The sequence below is a fragment of the Rhinolophus sinicus genome, chromosome 16 (genome assembly GCF_057876585.1).
Source record: "Rhinolophus sinicus isolate RSI-liver-muscle chromosome 16, RSI-T2T, whole genome shotgun sequence".
NCBI lineage: Eukaryota > Metazoa > Chordata > Mammalia > Chiroptera > Rhinolophidae > Rhinolophus > Rhinolophus sinicus.
Window position 1 is genome coordinate 54,902,501 of NC_142516.1, and position 24,826 is coordinate 54,927,326.

General features: G+C 34.3%; 1 protein-coding gene across 50 annotated transcripts in view; it reads right to left on the reverse strand.

Annotated features, from left to right (window-relative positions):
* The window catches only part of PTPRD (protein tyrosine phosphatase receptor type D), a 2,065,421-nt gene that overhangs the window by 195,383 nt on the left and 1,845,212 nt on the right, over positions 1 to 24,826 (reverse strand). For all 50 annotated transcript variants that reach the window (XM_088793168.1, XM_074330438.2, XM_074330432.2 and 47 more), the window contains one exon: positions 1,710 to 1,898. In XM_088793168.1, coding sequence (XP_088649294.1) covers positions 1,710 to 1,898 — 189 coding nt within the window. The remainder of the gene's footprint in view (positions 1 to 1,709; positions 1,899 to 24,826) is intronic.

The following is a 24,826-nucleotide window of genomic DNA, read 5'->3' on the forward strand; positions in this document are numbered from 1 at the left end:
AATTATATCTTATATGCCTCATAGTCTTTAAAAAAAAAGAAAAAAAAAAAGGACTAAGCAATATTTTTAAAGACAATTTAGAAAAATTCTGGCTAATCTAGTTAAGTATATATATAGATATGCATATATATATACTGTTATAGGAAATACTAAAGACTAACTAGAAACAAACACTAGTTGATTGGATATCTTATGCTACTTACTATGCTATATTTGTGTGATATAACTTGTGTACTATTTTATTTTTCTATACAGTGTTCTTACAAAAACAGTTCTGTGGATGTGTGCGTGTGCGCGCCACTATGGAGATCTGGTGTCTACACTGACAGTTAGTAAAATGCATGCCATGCATTTTATTAATAATAATAATAATTATAATAAAATATTCTGAATATGGAAATTAGTGGGGGTGAAGTGCGCTTCAGAACTAAGCACTTACCAATAGATTCTGGAGATTTAAATACGGAGAGAAGAAAGACAGCATAAAAATATTATTATATTCCTTATAATTTGGTACAAATTTTTCAGAGTTAAAGCTTTATATACTAAATCATCTATGTTACATGTGAATAATTAATTCTTTATTTACAATAACAGAATGCTAATCTACACAATTCTGCTGACAACAAGCAAAAGAGGCAGTTAACAAGACGCTTTAACATCACAGGACAGGTCAAAAGCTGAGAATTCTGGGAAGACAGGCAGTTAAACAACTTAGAATTCTACATCAATATTACTACCATTGGCAAAGTAAACAACTTATTAGTAAATGTCCCCGTGAAATTAACTAGGGACAGGCTCTAAAACTTAAGAAATTTAGAATCATCTCTATCTTTAATCTAAAGAGAGCAAAGGAATAAACTTGAGATGGGGATGGGAGAGGGAGAAAAGGGCAACGGGGAGAAAGAGAGAGAGAAAACAGCAAAAGCTGGAGTCTACACCAAAAGCAGACTTCTGTAGATCCAGTCACTGGAGGGTTCAAAAATTTTCAGTGTGGGCGCACACTATGTGGCTAATGTGTAGAAAATGCTCACTCACAATAATAATATAATATTATAAAAATTCCCTCCTTTCTTTAGTACTTTGTCAAAGACTTAAAAAATACATCTGGTTACTCACGAGATAACATTTCTGTGTTTTATGTATCAGTGAAAAGAAAGCAGATGTGACAAAACTTACTAACGTTTGGTACTTTGATGAATTCAAATGTAGAAACGGCAGAGAAAACACACTTTAGTAAAATTAAATCATTTTAGTGCTTCATATGAACATTTTGGTTTTTAATGGATAACCATTGGAACTCCTTGCAAGTTCTGAATGAAGTCCAATGTTGAAATAAATTTGTTTCAAAAGAAAACAGAGAAAGAAGAAAGAAAGAAAATGGATCCATCAAATACTGCGGAAAAGCAGTAAATTAAAAAATATATATATATATCAAAAATACAGTCACAGCAGTGAGCAATGTGGATTAAACAGAAGCTGCAAAACATACAGAGAAGGAAAAAGACAGACTCTGAAACAGGCTATGACATCACAAACATGGACAACACATTAAATAACAGAGAAAGAGAAGAGGGAGAAAAATCAATACTTAAAAATTAAAAATAAATAAAATTAAATTAAAAATAAAGAGAGAGAAGACTAAAAAAAAAAAAAAAAAAAAAAAAAAAAAACTCTAGGAGTTAGTGGAAACAGTAACAAGACCCTACCTGATCGTAACTGTTTAATACGGCCATTGTTGTTGCTTGTGTCAACGGGTAAGAAATCTTTAAACCAAGTGATTTCTGGATCCGGATTCCCACTGGCTGCACAAAGCATGGTGGCAGTGCGTGTACGCTCAACCACCTTCAACTGTGGGCCCATGTCAATGGTGGGGAAGCCCCTGGGAATTTGATCCTCTGCAAGACAAAAGGTGATACATACATTATGTTAACAAATCAGATGCCAAAGATTAAAGACATATTGCTCATTCATCTTCCCCCGTACCATGTTCAGCATTTGTTCAGAAACTAACAAAAACCAGGCAACATGGCCCTATTAGATTAGGATACAGTCAGAAGAGTACAGAGTCTAAGAGAGAGACCAACAGCCTAACAAAGAGCTCAGGCGTGATAAAGCCCATCCTGAAAGGATGCACCAAGTCCTCTAGTTGCACCGAAGGAGAAGCAATGCAGAATGTCTGCCTGAGGAGGTCAGTGAGCACAAAGGAAGCTGGGAAATGGTCCTTTAGGAATGAGTCCAGTTGTCCAGAAACATGGGAACATCACAAGAATAGGCATTAAGACAGGAAACTTTTCTTGAGGATAAACTCCGGGATCCAGCAGAGCTAGTTTGGAGGGTACATGAAAAGCAAGCAGGTTGGGTGGACTAACCTATCTGTATTCAAATCTGGTATTTTTATTGTAACTTTTAAATAAAAGTACATATTTTTTCACACAAGAAGGATGTTCAACCTGAATGAATTCCTTTGTAGGAAGTTTCAATTAATCAGAAAATTGAGAGTTTCTCTTTCAAAAAAAGAACTAAAGCAACACACACCAAAAAAGCAACATAAAAATATACATTCCTTAGGGTAAGAAAATACTTCCCCCATTCCAAAGATCTGAACCATTTTTGGTTATTAAAAAGTTGAACTTACTAAATTTTGAATCTTCAACTCATCCAAAGTTCACTTCTCCCTATTCCACATCAAGATTGTCCCAGATCTTAGATCTTGAGAAAATAAAGTCCTCTGAAATCCCCAAGCATGACCCACATTGATAATCCACATTGCCAGAAATTTCAGCCAGAATTAGAAAGGTATATACTATTCAAACATTGAAGGAAGTTTAGTTATATGATTAATAATTATTTAAATTACAACTTGGCTGTTTGTTTGAAGACCATTATGAAACATTTTGACTTCCTATTGGCCTAGTGTTAATTTAATCAATGCCCTGTCATGACTTCTGATGAATTTTCATGAGCCACCAATTCCAAAATGACTCAAAAGCACAAACACCAATGAGCAAAACATTAGCAATCATCAGATGTGGCACATAGCTTTTCGTCTATAATTTTTGGTCTGATCCTGTGAGTCTTGCTGAAGTCTAAGTGAATTATAATTTCTAGGAAAAAGGCCCCATTTGATGCCTCCCCTGTGTTCAGTCAAATCTAGGTGTTCTACACTGTCTCCTCTCTATAGTTTTGGGGTAAACTCAATCTCCTAAATCTGGCTAGCAAAGTTCCTTTAAATCAAGCCCCATTTTCCCAGCTTGCCATGGATGACTTCCCACATAGGACACTTTATTTCTGCCCACACTGAAATTCTCACCATTCTCCAGACAAATCCTGCCCACTGAGTATTCTGTCTCTAGAAAGGCACACAGTGAAAATTACTTTCTTTGTAAAGCTTTTTGAAATTCTCTCAAATGTATTTCATTTTTTCCTCATCAGAGTTACCTTGGTGGTGAGTACCTAAATCTGTCTTGTACTTTTTAATTATCATCAGTTTATCCCTCTAAAGCATGAGTTCTTCTATGTGTCATTTGTATCCATCAAGATAGTCTAGATTGCTAGATTATAAGAGAAACTCTAGTATTCCCAAGTCTAAGTCTGAATATATTCCAGTGACTAAAAGAAGTTTTTCTACTACACAGAGTAGGAAAGTACTTCCGGTAGAGAGCTGATCAGAGGAATAGTTAAGGACTGGAGAGATTTTGAATGTGAATCATGAAAGAATATCAAAATGCTACTACAGAATAAAGGTTATTTTAAGAGAAAATTGAGAGTCTAATAGGGAGAAGTGTAGACTGGCTCTCCCAAAAGGAGATTTATGAAAAACCAAAAGAAGTAGCTGAGGCAAGTTGGAGTGCAACCTGGATTCCGTAGAGAAGATTTTACTTTTCCACAAGCTGATTAGGGCTGGATACCGGGGAGGGGGGGGGTTAGGGGGGATATATCTATATCTATATCTATATCTATATCTATATCTATATCTATATCTATATCTATACCTATATCTATATCATCTATATCTATATCTATATATATAGAAAAAACGTATATGCATTTTTAAGAAAGGAAAAAACTGTATTAAAATTAATACTCAATATATACTGATAATAGAAGATGAATACAAGTCATGTGTACACATTTTTTTTGTACCCCAGGTATACAGACAGATAGATATAGACATAGAGATAGATATAGATATAAACATAGATACACAGATATATGATCTATACAGAAGGTGCCAAAAAATGTATATACATTTTAAGAAAGGAAAAAGTCTGTATTAAAATTACACTGATGGTAACTACTTTGAGCACTTCTTGTAATTGCAAAAGTCAATCGTGACTTGTATCCATCTTTTGTTATCAATATATATTGAATGTTACAATTCTAATACATTTCCCTTCCTTAAAATGTGTATATATTTTTGCCACCCTCTGTATATACATTATAATTATATATACATAATTATATAACAGAACATAATATATATAATTATATAATTATGTATAATTATATAATTTTATATATAATATATATTTAGTTAACTTCTAGGAGCTAATTTTAGTTAAGTTGAAAGACAGGGCTCTTCTGAGGGATAGTAATTCATTCTGTTTATTTCAATGCTTACACATTGTGAGCCAAACAGAGGTCTACAGCAGACAAGTGTCAGAAAGAGTGGTTAAGAATAGAATTTCAAGATGATTTTTCAGGGCTCCAAGGGAATGTTAACATTTACAAATCAGATAAAGAGTATTTTGCAAATTAGTCTATGCTAATTTTAATAACCTGTGCCATTCATTTCATCAAGCTGGTCTTCATGGCTTTAAAGGTTTTGTCAATGTATTTACATCTATAGTGTAGTTCTACTTTCATTGAAAAAAAAAAGAAAGCAAAAAGATCAGTAGCTGTTGTACCACATGCATTATATTATTAAACATCTCACTTGGCAGCTCATGACATAAAATGCTTCGAAGGATAAAAATAATTTACCTCAAGTATTCCAGAGTCAACTATACTGCCAGAGTCACCTAGAAATGAGTTTCTAAGAAAGCTCTTAGATTTTGTTGCTATTTTCCATTTGTAAAGTAACTACTTAGATTAATAAGAAATCGCCTTAGGATTCCTGAGCTGTTTTTGTATTTCCCAGGGCCTCTATCTCCCCTTGGAGGTGGACTACCAGTTACATTAGCATGGATTAACATTGATCTACTAGTCATTACTTTTTTTCTACAAGTTCATCTCTCTGCAGAATGAAGCAAATATTCAGTTCCCATCAGTGGAAAGTGTCAAGGACTTGAGTAGTTGAGTACTAAAGTCTCTTACCAAAGAAACCTAGAATTAATAACCATTCATAAGAAATGAAGTCCTTACCTTGGGGAAAGCTGACAAAATTGACTTGTGCCCTATGGAAAGCAGGCTAATGCATTTGCGTGCCCTTTTTTCCTTTCTTGGCTCATAAAGAACACTGCAGAGCCCCTTTTCATATACACAAGTGCACAACAAAGATAATCTTTCTTGCATAATAATCGGACAGGGAATGTAAAGAGTGCTGCTTTCTTATTTTTAATAAGGGTAATTAAATTCTATCCATCCCCCTTTTGCACAGAACCTTTTTGAATGCATTTTCTTCATTAAATTTTCATGAGAAACATCACACTTGTAACAGATTCAAATAGCCAGAGCTGTTACACGTTGACAGTTGTGGCTTGTTTCCAATTTGACTGTCAGCTATTTGGCAATAAAATTCAGTATTCAACACAAAACAAACTGTAGAAATAATGAAATTTCTAATTGGAATGCTTATCTCAGTGGGCGTAGTTTAGAAGATGTTAATTGCTTTTTTTTTCACTCTTACATTTATTAGTGATTGATATAAAACTGCCTGCACCATTTGATAACATCAATTTTGACAGCTCATCAAATGTTTGGTACTAGGAACTTGGGGGAAAAAATCAATACCCTTTATATCTTAACCATATAAACTTTTACAGAAAAAAGCAGCTATCGACAATAAAATTGTCAATATGTTAGTAGCTTTAAACTTGTACATGAGGTGAAAAGAAAAACATTTTGTCCTATTCATTAATGTACTCATTAAGCTTTAAAGTGCCTTAATATCACTGTTCCATATTAATATTCAATCATGCAGAATTAGCTATTAATTCATCAACAATTTAAATCAGACTTGACCTTCACAAAGCCATTTGGTCTCATTTTGAGAGGCCATCAAAGGGCATATTACTACATACTTGTGCTTAGTGAATCATAGAAGTCATAGATATTTTGTTTGGAATGGCAGCTATAATAGACCTGGAAATATAGTACATTCTTTGAATCTGTTTGGTGTCTTAATGAAATATGCCGATATGAAACTTACAGTTTCATTAAGGAAAGAGAAAAATGAATATCAGCATTTTCCTCAGTTTCCCATTGCTGTAGAACTTCTGTTATTAGCCCCTGACCTACTTAGGGCTTGAAAGGAATCTATGGGGAGAGTCTGACATTGTTTTGTGGGGAGTCATGCTTTAGATATCTGTGAATGATCAAGTAATAGCTTTTGCATAATTTGCTCAGTTAAACTACTTTCATTGTTCATCCATAAACAATTTTAATGATGCTTTTACTTCTGCTCCAATTCCACAAACAGTGCACCTCTCTTATTTGGTAAGAAACCACAAAAATAAACTGCCTGCTGAGGCCACAGCCTCCTTCTAAGATGGCTCTAAGCAGTTCTTGCCTAGTCTTGCTGGGATTCAGTGAATTCAACCAGAATGATTTAAAGTTTTCAGTGAAGAACCGTTTGCCATGGTACCACACTTCCCCTTTTTCAGACTTACAGCAAATGTGTTTATGAAGAAAAATCGTATCAATTACATCAAGAAGTATCCTTTCCCAAAAGCAGTATTAAAAGATTTGGCAAGTAGACCTGATCATTTACATATTATTGAAAATATGGAGAACTATCATTCTCAACAAACTGACAATAAAGCAAAATCAGAGCTGGAGGAAGAGTAAGCATTTTTTTATTGTATTTTATTTTATTTCTTGGAGAACTCATTCCCCTGAATCACTTTTTTGAGTATCAAACAGTTCATAGTAGCTCCTCTTTAAAAATTCTCAACGGTGCTCTCTATAAACCCCTTATTATAGTCAATGTATACACTTGAACTCATAAACTTACCTTTTTAATCATCACATTGTTCAATAAACACTTGCAATTAAACACGTTTAGGGAATCAGGGCAAACATTTCAGCCTCACACAGGTGGCATCTCTGAGTTCCTACTGGATTTATTTAATGCCACTCACTGAAACAACTAATCATTTTTTAAGTGTTTTGTGGCTATCAATTTGGCTTCTCCAATTTGAATATAAGCCTAAGAGGCAAAAGACTATCTTATAGCCTCTTTCTCTTGTCTACAATGTCTTAAGTAGTAGTAGACTTACAGACTTACAAAAATAGATGTTAATGATGGCTATATTTTTATAGTCCTAAGTTTTATTTAATTAGCAAATAATTTTTATTGGTTCAGATATGTGATTTATACTTGGTTTCTTATTTAATTTAGTGCAGTTGCTGCACTAGAAACACACAATTCAGTTTCTGCTTTCCCAATTTTACAGAAAGGCTCCCCTCATATATTGGTTGTAAGTTCCTATAAGTCAAAACTGCAACCACATAACAAAAACCTTACATGAAAGCACAATGAAACTCAAAAGAACACAATAGAGTATATATCTATACTCTGCTATCTCATCTTTAGAATACTGTAATGGAATTTTTGATGTTCAAACTAATGATAAAACCCAAGTGAATCACACAGTTGTATTTTGAGGCAAACACTGGGTCTTCTTTCACTGACAGGAGCAAAGGTTTCTCAGTGGCTGGGTATCTTAAAGCTTTAGGCATTCACTATGAAATCTTACAGAAACACAAAAGGGTTTTTTTTTTCTTTTTTTTTTTTTCTTTTTCTCTTTTTTTTGAAGGATGAAGGGATTAAGGGAAGTTTTCATTAACATAAAAAAGTAAAATGTTAGATGGCTAATATAAAGAATCTTTCCTTAAATAAAAGTGCTAGACCCTTTAAATATATTGAAAAGCATTCTCACCTTTTAGAGAACAGTACTTATTTATGCAACATAAAGTCATTGTATTTTTATAGCTAAGAAAAAGCAAAAAAAAAAAATTATCTTGGAAAATTTAAACATATGGGTCTAATGAGAGTTGCATTATATTAAAAGAAAAAGAGCTTTTAAACTATTAGTTTTAAAAATCTGTTGGAGAGTTAATAGTTGGCATCATGCATTCTGTGCCAAGACTGGGCCAGGCATTGGGTATGAAGTAATCTAGAGAATCATTATATTGTGATTAGTTGTATCTACAGGATAATCAGATTCTTTGCAAGTAAGAATAGTACTCAGCTCATAGATGAGAGGATTGAATGAAATAATGCATTAAATGTGCCCAGCACTCCCTGACACTAGTGCCTGGTATCTAGCAAAGTATTAGTATATATGTACTTACTCTATCCCAAGCTCCTGTAATAAATTTCAATAGAACAAGGTATATGTGTCTAAGGCTTGGTATAACCAAATCTGCAGCAATAAACTGTAAATGGGAAAATATTTTACGCAAGTAATAAAAAAAAAACCAAGGATTATCTAGACATGCAAGTGAATTTAGAGCATGGGGCCTGTGTCAAGTAACTTCTTCACAGCTCATAAAAGTCCTCATTTCTCTCTTTGAACAAGATTTTAAGCTCTCTGATTAACTGACAGCATAAATAAAACAAATATATGTTGTCATGTAATTTGTTCCCAAAAGTGAACTTTAAAAATAGCTCTAAATATTTGGGACAGCAAAGCTTTGTTGTAAATGACTGAAAACACTGAAACCATTTGACCCTTATAAGCGTTCCTTGAGACAGACAAGGACGGTATTTTCTATAGAAATGACCACTTTCCGTAGACATGAAACAAAGATTCAGTGAAATTAAGTTACTTGTTCCAGGTCACACATATACCAAAAAAACACACACACAAAACAAAGCAAAACAAAACTAAAACATCTTTTAACTCTAGATTTGGTGTATTTTTACTTCATCATGTTTCCTCTATGCCAGTTGCTGTCCTTTGAATAAATATTCATCATGGACAGTGATAAAACTCTTAATTGGAGTCAATGGATAATGGAAGGCATGACAAAAAATAAGAATATTTAATTATCTTTCACTTTTATATTTTAAGCAGAAATAACGAGAGGCTAAAGTTCCATGAAATATAATAATCTTAAAATAATTCTACAGTTAAAAAAATCCACCTTTTGGTACATGTCAATTGCCTCCTCAGTTGTTTAGCATTTGTTCCAGGTAGAGATAGAATTCCACCACATATGCTAGCCAATGAAATGTGGCTGAGACATGTGTAAAACGGAAGACTGTGAAAAAGATTCCAAATATCAAATACGTTTTCTAGGGATCTCAAACTCAGCGCTGCGCTTACATTGGTAACCCTTGTATAATTTCTATTTAATTATCGAGGAAGAGCTAAAAATGATAGCACTTCTGCTTTGATTAGACACCAAAATACAGTCCACAGACCAGAGAACTAGACATAAATAGACTCAGGATAACAACTCTATGACCTTAGGCCACACAAGAGTCCCCTCTGTAATATAGAACCAGTAATGACTGCCCCAAATAGCTTTGTCTGAGAGAGGAAACAGCTCCCTATCTCGAGACTGGGTGGCCAAAGGGTTACTGGTTGGAGTATACGCTACTTTGTTGAAGAGCAATTGAGTTTTCAGTCATTATCTTTCAGAATAAACCACACTATCAGGTTAAAATAAGAACCATTTCTTTCCAGAATATAGTCCCTGAAAGGGGGGGGGGGGGGACATTCATTATTCTTAAAGAAAACAGTGTAAATAAAGGTTTTATTTTCACCATTCCAGACAGCAGCAGGGTATATAATTTGTACTATTTTGACATCATGACCATATTATTCAAAATCAATGTTCCTGCAAGGGACTGAAAAAAGGACTGAAAACAGAGAAAGAAAAAGAAAAGGAAAAAAAGCTAAATCAATGATGTCTGATAAGGTTGGGCTTCTGGGCCATTATCAAAATGATATTCATATGAGTGAAATTAAAAAAAAAAAATTTAAAGTGGTTTCTAATTATAAGTCAAAGGCTACTCAAAGTCCGAAAGAAATGATCTAAAGCAGGAGTAAACTGCCAGTTAATACATGATATTTCAAATGGAATATTTAATAAATACAAGATCTGTCCTCCGAAAAAGTAATTATGTACAAAATATGACGATTTTTTAGTCCAAGATACTTTTTGCAAGTTATTAGGTACAGATGGTGTGCTTTTCTTAACATGGCTGTGAATCGATCAGCGACACTTTTATTTCAGAGTGGATTTAGGTATCTCTTAAGGACAGTTATTGGGTATAAGAGTCTCCAGAGATTTCTCATAGAATTATGTCATGCAAGAATAGAAAATTAGACACTGATAAGCTGATAGGTATCTCATTAGCAGCTACTAAATATTCAGCATACTAACCAGATAACCATAAAGAATTCCAGAGCAAAGCTCTATTTTCTGAAATATTCTTCACATGTTCAGGAGGTTATAAGGCACTTTTGGCACAGAATAAAGCAAACTTGTTTAGAAGCAATATATGAAATTATCCTACAAATCACGAAGTAATCTCTACACAGAACACAAACCCAATTAGATTTCATTATCATGTGTATGAATATGGTGGCTGCAATATCATATGCCATTAACTCTGTTAACCCCCTTTGTTATTAGTGTTGGCCTTAGCAAAGGATCACACTCTTTGCCATCCATAATTAGGTAAATTCATGGGAAGTTAGGGGTGGGAAAAGTACCCTCTCCTACCTAACACTTGGATATTTAGTAAATATTTAGGAATCAGGGTGATGCTTTTATTCTTCTCAGGAATGCAAATCTCATTAAGATAACAAAATCCAATAACCACCCACTTTCACAAATCTCATTGTTTTATAGTAATTTATTTTTACTAATGAGCAGATATCATGATACCCTGTACGTCATTCAAATTTTTGCCTTGTTTTGAATATTAAAATAATTAACCACTTTACATAAATTTCCATTTAAGTCATACTATCAATTGTTTAAAGAAAAAATAAAAGCAAAAAATGGAGGTAAAGTTCAAGAATTGAATTCCTGTGGATTGAGAAAGAGAGAGACAAAGACCAAAATAGTAAACATGGAAAGAGAACCGGGGGTGGCTCCTGCCTCCATTATTTGCTGCTATCTTTGTAAAAGTTAGGAATTCTCATGAGCTCAAATCAAACAGGGCCAAGAAAAACATTCATCCTGGCTGTCTCACTGTATTGTGGTGAATGTAAATAAAAATACATAGAAATTTAAGGTCATCAAGTGTTATATAAAAAAGGAAAACTAGAGTGGACTGTTTGGTGAATTGGTTTTGGTATGAACTCATGGTTTTAAAAATATATGCTTTAATATAGAAACGAATATAATTGCAAATGAGTGAGCACGCATCTACAATTTTATAAACTTAGCAAAGCTATCTTTCCTAGCTTTGTGATTTGAGAGAGGCTAAGAGTGTCAATACTCGATGGCAATGGTAACACCTAGCTTCCAGATCTTGATGTCTAAATAAGACTAGCAAAAAGAAACAGAGCTCTTTGGAGAAATAACTGATTCCATGCAGCACTCAGACAAGGAAAGTATACGAATATCTGGACTATCTGTTGTACAGGGATAGATAGCTGCTGTATTAAACGAACAACAGGGCTATGTTAAAAAGATAAAGATGCCAGCTTAATGAAGGGGAGACGTCTCATCAGCCAAAAGTGGGACAATTTGAACATCAAAGTTAAAAAAATGCATATTAAGAAATTATGACACATTGAATAAAGACATGAGCCCATACTGATATACATGAATAGATGAACAAACTGAAGTTTCTGAAGGAATGGTTTGTTTACCATATACTCTCAAAGTAACTTCTCACATGCGTTTATTAAATATAAATGAAAAGAGTAACTTTACAATGGAGAAGGCTCATAGGAAAAACTCTGATCAAAATATCTAAGTTTACAATATCGATAATAGGACAAATCAAAATCATGTTTGGAGAAAAACACACTATTACTTCCATGATCTGTGCTATAGATTAAATGCTTGTATTCTAACCCCCCCACCACTACCACCTATCTCCCCAATTCAGAGGTTAAATCTTAAGGCCTAATGTGATGGTAGTGGAGGTGAGGCCTTTGAAAGGGATTAGGTCATGAGAGCGGAGTCCTTATGAATGGGATTAGTGCTCTTATAATAGAGACCCCAGTGAGATCCCTTGTCCCTTCCATGTGAGGACACATACAAAAGAGGGCCCTCTATGAACCAAGAAGCAGGCGTTCAACAGACACCAAAAGTATCAGTGTCTTACTTGATCTTGGACTTCCCAACCTCCAGAACTATGAGAAATAAATATTTGTTGTCTATAAGCCACCCAGTCTATGGTATTTTGTTCTAGCAGACCGAATGAACTAAGACAATATTAATGCCAAAGATTCATAATCTAAACAGGATCATGAGTAAACATCAGCAAAACCCAAAATGAGAAAAGTTGTATGAAATAGCAGCCTTGTTATATTCAAAACTCTCAAAGTTGGAAATGTCAAAGAAAGACTGAGGAACTACCAGATTGACAATTAAGGGCAAAGCCTGACCCTGAACTGAAGCCTTTGAGGACAACTAGAGAAACCTGAATAGGGACAACTGGTAAAACCCAAGAAGGACAACTGCTGAAATGTAGTCTGAGGTGAAAGGGGTCTGAGGATTACATGATTACAGGCATAATGTGCACATCCAAATTTTGATGGTTCTATTGGAGTTAGGTAGGAGAATGCCCTTGTTTGGAGGAAATACAGGTATTTCAAGGTGATGGGTATCATGTGATCAATTTACTCTCCAATAGTTCAGAAAAAATAAGTTCTTATTTTTTCTTTATAGTGGTATTGTAGTTTCCACTATTTTATGAGATTTGGATTGTTTCAAAGTTTAAAATTGTATATAAGTAAATTATTATAATTATTTTATATTATCATAAATAAATGAGATTTCACAAATCTTTAGATTATCTTATTAATATCCCAGTTGCCTAGTTGTGCAAAGAATTATTCCCAAAGTCTTTTTTTTTTTTTTGGATAGCTGGAAGTACTCAGGTATTTTTGTCCCAACCTTGAACAATTTTCTCCAAAATATACTTACTCTGAGATCCTCTTGAACACCAACACTAGTTAAATGATATTTAACTGTTATCAATTTAGATACCAATAATACCAGAAAATGTTAGATTTGAAAATATGTAAATTCCTATAAAATTAAGTCTTACAAATATTTAATTATCAAACCTGAACAATGAACAAAATTGGGCAATAATTCAACGGCAAGTCTTAGGCTCATGGAAAGTAGAGAAATCAATACCTTAAAAATAATTTCATGTTTATGACTTCTGATTAGAGAAGTGAAAATGTTAAATGAATAGATCCTTTATTAACTGTCTCTCCAAACATCTGAGAAAATTTAAGACAGAAAATAAAATTTTTGATGAGCTTCCTTCCAACTTAAACATCATCAGCTTAACTTAAAACCCAGAATAATTTCAGAAATCTAAGGGTTGTTTCTTAAACCAGGCTTTTCAAATGTCTCAGGAGAAATATACCTTACTCCCCAGCTCTTCAGAGTTTTCCCCTCAGACATAGAACATAAGAAAGAAAAATGCTTGTTGTCCTGCAGTCTTTAATCATTTATGGGAGTCGGGGCAAGAGAAGTCAGAATGAAAATAAAGTGATTCAGATATGTCTAAATAATTATTTTAAGATAACATTACTCCATTCAGTAGTACTTCTCATAATTTTAAAGGCAAATTGTGGTTGGGTATTTGTTTTACTTGAAGGGAGAAGATAGATTTTGAAAACAGGCAATGACAGTTTTCTTCAGGCGGTATCTTGGAAAATAGAAAAGATCAAATATTAAAACACCAAATATCACATATAAATTGTTTCATTATACAGAATGAAAACTACAAGAGCCCATGAATAAACCTTTAACTATAACTTATGTTTCAAGAATGTATGATCTTGGGGGAAATGGATGCCAATAGAGGTAAATTTCCCCTAAATACAAAACTATTTATATGGCAAAACTGAGCCTGAAATTACCACCAAAGAATTACCAAATGGAACTAAGTTATATTTGTCACTATATGAGACTTTTTCTTAAAAGTCTTTGGAATCACAAGCTGTCAATTTATGAAACTACCCAAAAGAAACATAACTATGATTCTCTTCTTTTTTCAGTTTTTGAACTACCCTCTCTCTTTATATAAGCTTACTAAATAAAGCAATGCCATATTTAAATGCAAACATAGGGTAAATTTATTTAGTATGTTTTAATATATCAGAAACTTTAAACATGCTACTCAACAGGAAGTCAGACATCTAAAAAAATAACTAAATAGAAGGAAAACCACCAAAATGGCTGAATCAGCACCAAAATTACATGAATGAACCTTATATCTTTTGCTGCTAAGAGAGATAGCAGTCTCCACATATAAAATTCTAAAGGCTTGACTTTCTTTAATAGATTAAACTTGGCAAATTAGAAAAAGGATTTCAGGTAAAGTCTGAGGAACTACATAAAGGATTGTGGTCTTTTTCCTAAAAGCTACTGGAAGGTAAGAAAAGTTTTAAAAGTAGAGGTAAGGGTGTGGGTACTTAAGAGCTTACAGACACGTGCATTAGGAAAGTATGTTGCTTATCCTCAAAGTTTCATTTTGATGGAGAGAGAACTGACTCTGGGTGGTGAACAAACAATGTGATATATAGACGATGTATTACAGAATTGTATACCTGAAACCTATGTAACTTTACTAACAATTGTCACCCCAGTAAACTTTAATTTAAAAAAAAGGTTTAAAAATTAAACTTAATTAAAAAACACCTTTTTTTACTACAGCGTGAAAAATACATTGGGGCAGGGCAGAAAAGAATAAAAGATATAGGGAGGCCATTTTGGAGGTAACTGTCATAGCCCAGTGGCAAGATAGGGGTAAACTCCTATGAGGGAAGTGGTGGAGGAGATAGGCAGAAGTAGAGAGAGTCGCGACTATTATATATACATACATGTATATATATATACATATATATATATACATGAATGTATATATAATTTCAGCTTCATTGAGGTGTAATTTACAAAATTGTAAAATATTTAAAGTATACATCATGGGGACTTGATATATGTATACATTGTAAGAATTGAGAATAAATTGAAGGTCAATTATTATAGGGCTTGGTGGTATTCTGAGGATAGGGGACAAGGGAGAATTATTAGGGATGGTTTGCTAAAAATTCATAATGGATTTGTGTAATGTATTTCCAGTCATGTCCTCCCCTAGGAAACAATGTAATGTACGTAAGGCACCTATGTAACAGATGGCATGAGCTCCTGAGGGCTGGACTCTGTCTTTGCCTCACCAGTGTAGCTGCCCCAGGGTAGAGCACAGCACCAAGGGCAAAGTAACTATCTGCCAAATGAATACTGACCCTCCTTACCTTTAGGAACTGGCAGAAAGGTCTGGAATATTAAGCCATTAGCTTCCTTATGGGCTTTGTCTCAGAGTATATGCAAGAAAGGATTGTCTCTGCCTACACACACGTGAGCTCAGCACTCTCACGAGGGATGTGCCAGGGGTTCCCTGGGCACCAGTCTACATGGGATGGAGATGCCCGTGGATTTGCATCCATTTTCCCCAACGACAGCTCAATTCCTGCAATCTGAAGACAGCTGAGTATGCCAGAGTAGTTTCCCTTTATCCAGAGAAGACACTCGCTACATATGAGAGCATCATCATTAATGGTCTGCTGAATAAAAGGGAAAAAAAAACTCAGCTGTATTCCTAAGAAGACATGCCATTATGAATCCCCTTAAATATAATTCATGGCTATTGCATTTTAATATGCTACATACCAATTAAATAAATACAAGTTTCCAGTGACAGAATATTTAGTAGTGATAAAATAAACCCTTTTTTTTTCCATAGTGAAAACAACCCAGAGTTGTTCATTTTCATTTGGTTGCAATACTCGTAGAGTGACATATTGTTATAAATTTAGGAAATATACAATCTCTAATTCTTAATAAAGTGACAGCTACTTGACAAGTGAAAAAGTTTTCTCAGCCTTGAGTTCACTGGCTTAGAAAGCCAACATATCCCACTATCCTCCCCACAGCACAGCGGATAGTTTTCATGTTTACGGCAAGATTGATGCTTCTTCAATTACTCAGTGATCGTGGCTATGAGGCCGCTGAGTAAATAATGTGTGTGCATTCACTAAAGAAGGTGAGGATGCATATTTCAGCCATTGATCCCTAAAATAACTCATGCTATTTAAGTGTTTATTGTCATAAAGATTATATGCAATACAGCTTCGTGAAATATACCTGAAAAACTTCATGGGCAAATTATTGTCAATTGGGCAAATTTTATGGTTTTTCAGGAATTAACTCAGAGGAACAACACGTAATCAAGAAAGTTGACCCGGTGAGAAAACGACATTTTCACTTATTTTTTTTTTCTATCATAGTCCCCCTCGCCCATCCCTGTGTTGGTGACTTGGGCTTGAAGGCCTGTGCACTTCCATATATTGAGAACCTATTACACACATCATATGAACTGAGCTGTTTGAATCCTGACAGATCTACTCCTTTGGTAATAACAGCTAAGTCACACACTAAAGCCTATATATATATGTGTATATGTATATGTATATATATATATATATATATACATACACACACACATATATATATATATATATATACACACATACACATATATATATACACACATATATATACACACATATATATATATATATATACATGTGTATATATATATATTTGTAATTTTCAGGTGATATATGATCGTATATCTATATTTACCTATAGATATAGATATGGATATGGATATGGATATAGACCATACTGTGTTTCACCGAAAATAAGACCTAGTTGGATCATCAGTTCTAATGTGCCTTTTGGAGCAAATATTAATATAAGACCTGGTATTATATTGTATTATACCCAGTATTATATTATATTATATTATATTATATTATATTATATTATATTAGACCTTGTCTTATATTATATGAAAATAAGACCAGGTCTTATATTAGTTTTTGCTCCAAAGACGCATTAGATCTGATGGTCTGGCTAGGTCTCATTTTTGGGGAAACATGGTGTATAGATATAGACATATCCTCTTCCCAAAGCCGAAGCTATTTTTCTGAAACATGGTGAGTAGGATTGTAGAAAACAAAACAAAACAAAAACTTCCTGGGAGATATTTTCCTGGTGGATTATAATATGATAGAGATTTAAGAACATACTAGCATATATAATCATAGTTTTTAAATGTTTCTCTCTTAGGATGTGAGAAAAAAATAACTATTGAAACATTTAAGACTAAGTTGGTTAACCCTCACCTCTCTTTCACTCCCAGATATAATTTCCTTCTTTATATTTAGAATCTATTGTTTCCTAGTAGGGAGAATAATATGTCTTAATACTTGTATTCCACCCCTCTTAAGAAGTTTACTGTTTGTTCAGACATATGGTGACATGTTTCTAATCATCTGACTTTTAGTTATTCCATTTAACCCATAGCAGAGTTCATCAGAGCTACTTGGACTCCAGGATCCCTACTGTGTTAATGAGAAGAACTGTTTCCTCTGGCTTATTCTTCAAAAGGTAGATATTAAATGGAAAATTTCTCATGAAAATTATTTATGAATTGTAGAACATGAGATAATTCTCAGGGGAACCATGTAATTCTGATAAAATATACAATACTATGCCCGAGAACAGAGTCAACTATAACGGATTGCATCTATTATAAAACCACAGTGATTTTCAGACAAAAAGAAAAAAAATGGCTATGCAGATCAACCATTTCCAGTGACTGAGTCTATATAGACATTACCTCATTTAGTTACCAAAGTTCACATATTGTAACTGATTAATCACAGCTAAAGGTTCAAATGGGATTGTAGAGGTCTTTTGTTTTAAATTTAATGAATGAAATGGATACTTGCTTATAATTTCTTAATAGTTTTTCAGGTTCAAATTATTATATCTCTACTTTATGGCATAGATTGGGAGTTCCTGAATTTCCCATTAATCCTGTTGAAGAAGAGATCCGACATACTTCATACATACTCAAGCTGAAATTATGGATGCTCCCTTTGTCCACCTCAGTGTAGATGGTGACTGGCCTATTCAAGCACACATTACGGCACTCCTTAGTTTTCGTAAGAAGATGTACAAAGTTGGCCTTACCACAGATCATTTTAAAATCTGAAATTCCACTTACCAACTGCACAGTTTTGCTTTCATGTATCCACAGCAGGAACCCCTATCTCAAAGTGATGGCCAAAACTTATCACAAATTGCCCAGAGAAGAAATGATTATGGATAATTAGCTGAAAAAATTCAATTTCACCCACTGCACATAATGGATTATCTAGAGGATCAGAAACTGGGACTATTTTCTGTTATTTACTGGAAAACAAGTTCTACTGAACTGTCTTGGGGTATTATCCCTAGATTACACTGAGGGACTTAAAAAGCGATTGTCCTATGTAGTTGAAGATGGTTAAAAATGCACATGACACAGAAAATATTCATTAAACATGACAGTGTCCTTGTTCTGAAGAACTATAGGAGAAATACTTTTCCCCTGGTTTCAGTCTCAGGAATAGTGATGATATTTGTCTTGTTTTTTTCTGAAGAACTGATTTGTTTTTATTTTTATTTTGTGTACATTGGTTACCTGTGTCACAGATTTACTCTTTTTCATTTCCAGAACTGTTCAGAAATTTAAAGCTAGAACTGTGGTCTACTTCTAGCAAAGGCATGGAAAGAAGTCCATACCATGTGTTCTAACTTCATTCCTCACTCATCTTACTTCAATGTTTTCTTGTTCCACCATCACAACATTTGATCTCATCATAGCTAAATTCTTTGTATTATTTGTAACTTAATCTTATATCCCTTTGAAGGAAGGTTATAATAGACACAAATGTATAAATATTGTAAATCAGATCTTTCAAAAATATACAATGAACAAAATAGGTGATTGCCAAGATGTCAACAGACATCCAAACAAATCAATCCACCTTGCCTACAATACTCTGTGAGAAATGTTTAAGTTACCTTCATGTATGATAATCCCAACACAAACTCATTAAAGTAAGCTTCCAAGAGAGTATAACATAAACACTTTGATTTTGTGAACACTAATTTTAAAGAAGGAATAAAGGAAAAAGAGATGGAGAGAGGTATGAAATGACACAGTGATTTAAGTGGTTTTTTCCTACTTCAGATAAATCACTTTAATTAAAATATTCAGTCCATAATAAAATTGAAATCATGTATCTCCTAAAGATATATAGCATACTCAGCATGTTTGTATAGAATACATTCTTATGTTACTTGCAGAAAATTATATTCACATTACACATTAAACAGCAGTACTATTTATTCAATTTAACGAACATTTGTTAAACACTCTCAGACTCTACATCAAACGTTGTTTAAGACTTGAGGGCTCCAAGAACAGTCCCTCAAAAGTCTTAAAAAGCACATACAAATGGCAAACAGACATATGAAAAACTGCTCAACCTCACTAACCATCATAGAAATGCAAATAAAAACCACAATGAGATACCACCTCACCCCAGTCAAAGTGGCTATCATCAATAAATCAACAAACAACTAGTGCTGGCGTGGATGTGGGGAAAAGGGAACACTTGTGCACTGTTGGTGGGACTGCAGATTGGTGCAGCCACTATGGAAAACAGTATGGAGGTATCTCAAAAATCTGAAAATGGAACTACCTGATGATCCAGCAATTCCACTCCTAGGTATCTATCTGGAGAAATCCAAAACTCTAATTCAAAAAACTTTATGCACTCCTATGTTTACTGCAGCACTATACACAATAGCCAAGACATGGAAACAACCGAAATGCCCATCGGTAGATGATTGGATTAAGAAACTGTGGTACATTTGTACAATGGAGTATTACACAGTCATAAAGATGAAAGAAATCTAACCATTTGCAACAACATGGATGGATCTAGAGAACATTATGTTAAGTGAAATAAGTCAGACAGAGAAAGACAAATACCGTATGATCTCACTTATATGTGGAATCTAAAGAAAAGAATAAGTGAATGAACCAATCAGAAACAGTTTTGGAGACATAAAGGAAAAATTGAGGGTTGCTAGATGGGGGGGGGATAAGGGGGAAAGTGAGGGGATTAGAAAACAGTTAGTAACCACAAGATGGCCACGGGGTTTTGAAAATTAACTTGGGGAATGTAATCAATAATGCTGTAAAGATTTTGTAGGGTATCCGATGAACAACTTGTCCCATTAGGGAGACCACCTCAGGGATGATGTAGATGCCTGATCACTGCACTGTACACCTGAAGCTGAACAATAATGAATGGCAATTATAATTATATATATATATATACACACTTACAAGAAGTGGAGTGCAGCATTAGGAATAGAAACAGTGGAAATGTAATGGCTCTGTGCAAGGTCAGAGGGATAGTGGAGGGGAGGAGGGGGGTTCACACAGTGTGAGGGATATAAAAGATAAACGTCTAAGTATTACTTGGTCTTGTGCACCTGAAACTAATAAAATAAAATAAAAGTCTTTCAACACAGTGGTGGAAACATATGCATATGAACAGAAGGAAATATGTGAAAGAACCAACTGTGAAGGGAGCACAAAGAGGTGAGTAATTAATTTTTCTGGAGGTCAGGGAAGCCCAGTCTAATATCATGAATAGAATTCCCATAGACAAGAATGTGTGATGGACCTCCAAGTCACAGGAGAGTGTATGATCAGGGTGCAGAAAGATTAAATCCATGGTGTACTCAGTGTGTAGTGTGGCCTCTTTGTTTAGGGATGGGTTAGGAGGACAGTGTGGGAAAGTGTGTTGAAGCACGATGCAGAGATATTCAATTAGGTCCAACTGTGAGAACCCGGAAGAGTTGCAGGGTTTATTTGGTAGGACATATGGAGCCGGATATTTTTGAACCAAGAAAGTAAGAGGAAACTGTTCAGGTTCTAAAACACAATCTTTGTCAAGGGAGTTTGGTGGTGGGGGCTAAAGAGCAAGATCCTTTAGAAGGTTGCTGTAATTGTTTTAATGCAAGATGATGGTGTCTGTGTTTGGATACAATTCCTGGGAACAGAGTGGAAGAGATGAGTTAGATACTCATGGGAGAAATGTTCCAAAGGTTTAGGAAGTATTCATTTTTATTTAAGTGGAAACAACTGTGGAAAAAGTCTCAAGTTTATAGTCTCCTGGTTCTTTGGTGAATAGTGGTAAGTAGACAAAGATGTTACCTAATATAAACTATGCAAAAAGACATAGGGAGAACTCAAGATTTGAAACACACTTTTGAATGTCATTCATGTGAAAGTGAGTTGAAATCACGTGGATGGATGAAATCACAGAGAAGACTTTAGAGCGAGAAGAACATAAGAAAGAAACACATTTAAGGGGTTTAGCATGATGAAATAACTTCCTTAATAACTAATGTTGTGTATGGATTTAACTCATTATATCACATGGAATTCTTTTACTGTGTCTGTAATGAAGCAAACTGTTAGCAAAGGCTCCAACCATATTTTTTTTCATGGAGTAACATTTTGGCTTATTTCTATTAAGTAACAAAACATTTGATAATAGTAATTACATTTTTAAGGGTTGTAGACTTTAAACAGAGATAAAAATGTGTGACTATCTGCCTTGTAAGGAGGGGCATATGAGAACACAGTGTAAACTTTGAGACAATAAAGATAAATGAAAAAATAAACTCAAAAGAAAATTATTTAAATAGGCAGTATAAAATGAGTCAAGTTGTAAATTATCCAGAAAACAAAAATAACTCTAATATTAACTTAGGATATCAAGCCAACTTTTTTTTATTTTTATTGATTCTAAAAGAAGGATTCTATTCTTATCTCTTGCTTCAAGCCATGTTCTCATGCAAATTAAGTGCCAACGTTTCAAATACTCTCATTCAATGTATTATATTCAGAGCTCCATTCACATACTAATCCCATGTGAGGCACCTGAAAAGAGATTCAAAACGGCCAGTCAAGTTAATTTAGGGGTATAAGACTAATACAAGTACCACTGATTAACTTGAACAGAACCAAGCTCAAAGCAAAAACTGCAATAAGGAATCATTCAGAGTTGAGGAGAACCAATGTCCTCTCCACTTTTTATTGTAATTTCAGGAATTTGAAAAACTGAAGGCCCAAACTATGTTGTTAAAAAAAAACTAAAAAGCTTTCTGTAGACAAAAATGTATTCTTCATGTTCTAAAAGCTTGTATACTGTCCCAGTATTTACAATAAGAGGTCTACATTCTAATACATGCACCATGTTTCCCGGAAAATAAGACTGGGTCTTATGTTAATTTTTGCTCCAAAGGACACATTAGAGCTTATGTTCAGGGGATGTCATCCTGAAAAATCATGCTAGGGTTTATTTTCCGGTTAGGTCTTATTTTGGGGGAAACATGGCATTTTCAAATCTCCGATATTAGCATGTATGGTGCTCAAAAGTAGATACGTCATATAGTAAATATTTACCACTACTCCTTACATTGTATTAGGTAAAAAGCAAAATCGAAAATATATTCTACATTCTATATTATAACTAGTGGTTCTCAAATATGTGTTTTAAGGCCAATTAACATTTTAGTTAGTTAAAGCCCTACTTGACACTGCATCCACTCTAGCACACACATATATATGTTTACAGAAAAACACAGTTTCCAACACAATTTGTGATAATAGTACCCCATTTAAGAAAATCCTATCTTTTTCAGTCACTCCACTAAAGCTAAATCCCTATCAAAGAGAAAAATAAGAAATAGTTATTATGTAATTTATAGTATAAAAACCCAGCTGTAACATTTCTTGAAGAATACACAGGCTACCATGGTTGAAAGAGCTGACTTTGTGAGTTCTTGACAAGAACACCCAAGACATTGAGAAGTAGTGTTCAAATGTTCTGCTAATTCAGCCATGAATCAAGTCATTTAAACCAGAGAATTAAGAAAACAGCAGCAATAGAGCAGGGTATTAAAAGAATGTTGCTTCATGGGCTTGCCTTTGATAGCTAGCTTATTCTGTAGCTGCCATAACAATTATTCACTATGACCAATAGCAAATATCAATTCTGCCTTGAAAGTAAGGGTAAATAAACTTAACTCCTGGCATGTCTTTGATACCTGGATAACAAAGTTCCTATAAAACTATAATTAATAAGACTGTCACTTGGGGGTAAGTTTTGTTCAGCAGATATCTCATTCCCTTGGAGCATTTTCTCTTTCTTTCTTAATTATTCCAAAAGGTACATTTTCCAATTGCTGGGAATCTCTTTCTTAAGTGATGTTAAACTCTGTAGATCTTGAGCCTTTGATTCATAGAAAAAACATATTTTGTCACTAAACTTTTTTCAAAGTCTAGAGGCCACATAAGAAAATTACTGTTTTATATGATTGTTGTCCATCATCTGACATTCAATATGGAAGTTTCTATAATCTAAATCCATTAAATTCCATCCCTGTATGTTCTATATCACATCAATTTGCTGTTTCCAACAATAAAACTGTCATTATTGGTCATAGACTACATACTATATGGAAGATCTTTTTATTTTTTTCCCCATTCTTTTCTTTAAAAAACCACAAAACACACACACACACACACAAAGATTAATGATTCCTAAAAGATTAACAAGGATGAAAGACTGACAGGATTGTTTAGCTGCCTGAAGAACTAGTCCTTATAAATGAGTTCAGATCCTAACCTGTGTGGGAGATGACGTGATCATTTTCAATCACTTCACTATGAAGGAAAATCATTCACTGGCTTTCCCTGGAAATTGCTAACAACATTTCTGAAGAGTTTATAGGTACAATAATTCCATTTTCCAAACATAATGAAGATCTCCCTAAAGTTGACTTTGAACGCCACTCGATGCAACAACTCTGTTTGGAATAAACATGCAGAGACTTCATTGACACACAATCAGCAGAAGCCCTGGTATAGATCAAACCAGAAGTGGGATCCAGCCAGCCTGTTCCAAATAAAGGAAGACCATGTGTTGAACTAAGAAATGTAGATAAATTAATGCATATTGGGATTTGGATTTGGGTAGAACTTCGCTGATTGTATTTCAATTGTTGAAGACTAGTGGTAATGCCCTACCTCTACCCTACTACTTATTTTAAAGGAAGCTATTGACGAACTGCCAAGTGACGGCAACAGACACCTCCTTGCAGGGCTTCTAAAAAGTGACAGAACTGACCATTATCGATAATCACAACCCCAGGAATCCCAAATTGAATCCCTTGGGCCAACCAATCACTAATCTCTAGATGAGAAGGAGAGAAAGGAAAGTCAATAGATCAATAGAAGGTCAATAAAGTGCAGGGTTCTTTCTCTCACTGAAAATCCTGGGATAGTTTGGGGTTTCTGCTCAAAAGGGAGAACAGCAGCAGGTTTCTTTTCCTGTTGTGTCAGCACTGACCAGGATGAGACAGTTTTTCAGATAACATGACTTGCATTCCTTGGATTTGGTAGCCAGTTTTCGCCCAGAGTGCTGAGAAAAGAAGTCTCACGGAAGTGCCTGGAAAG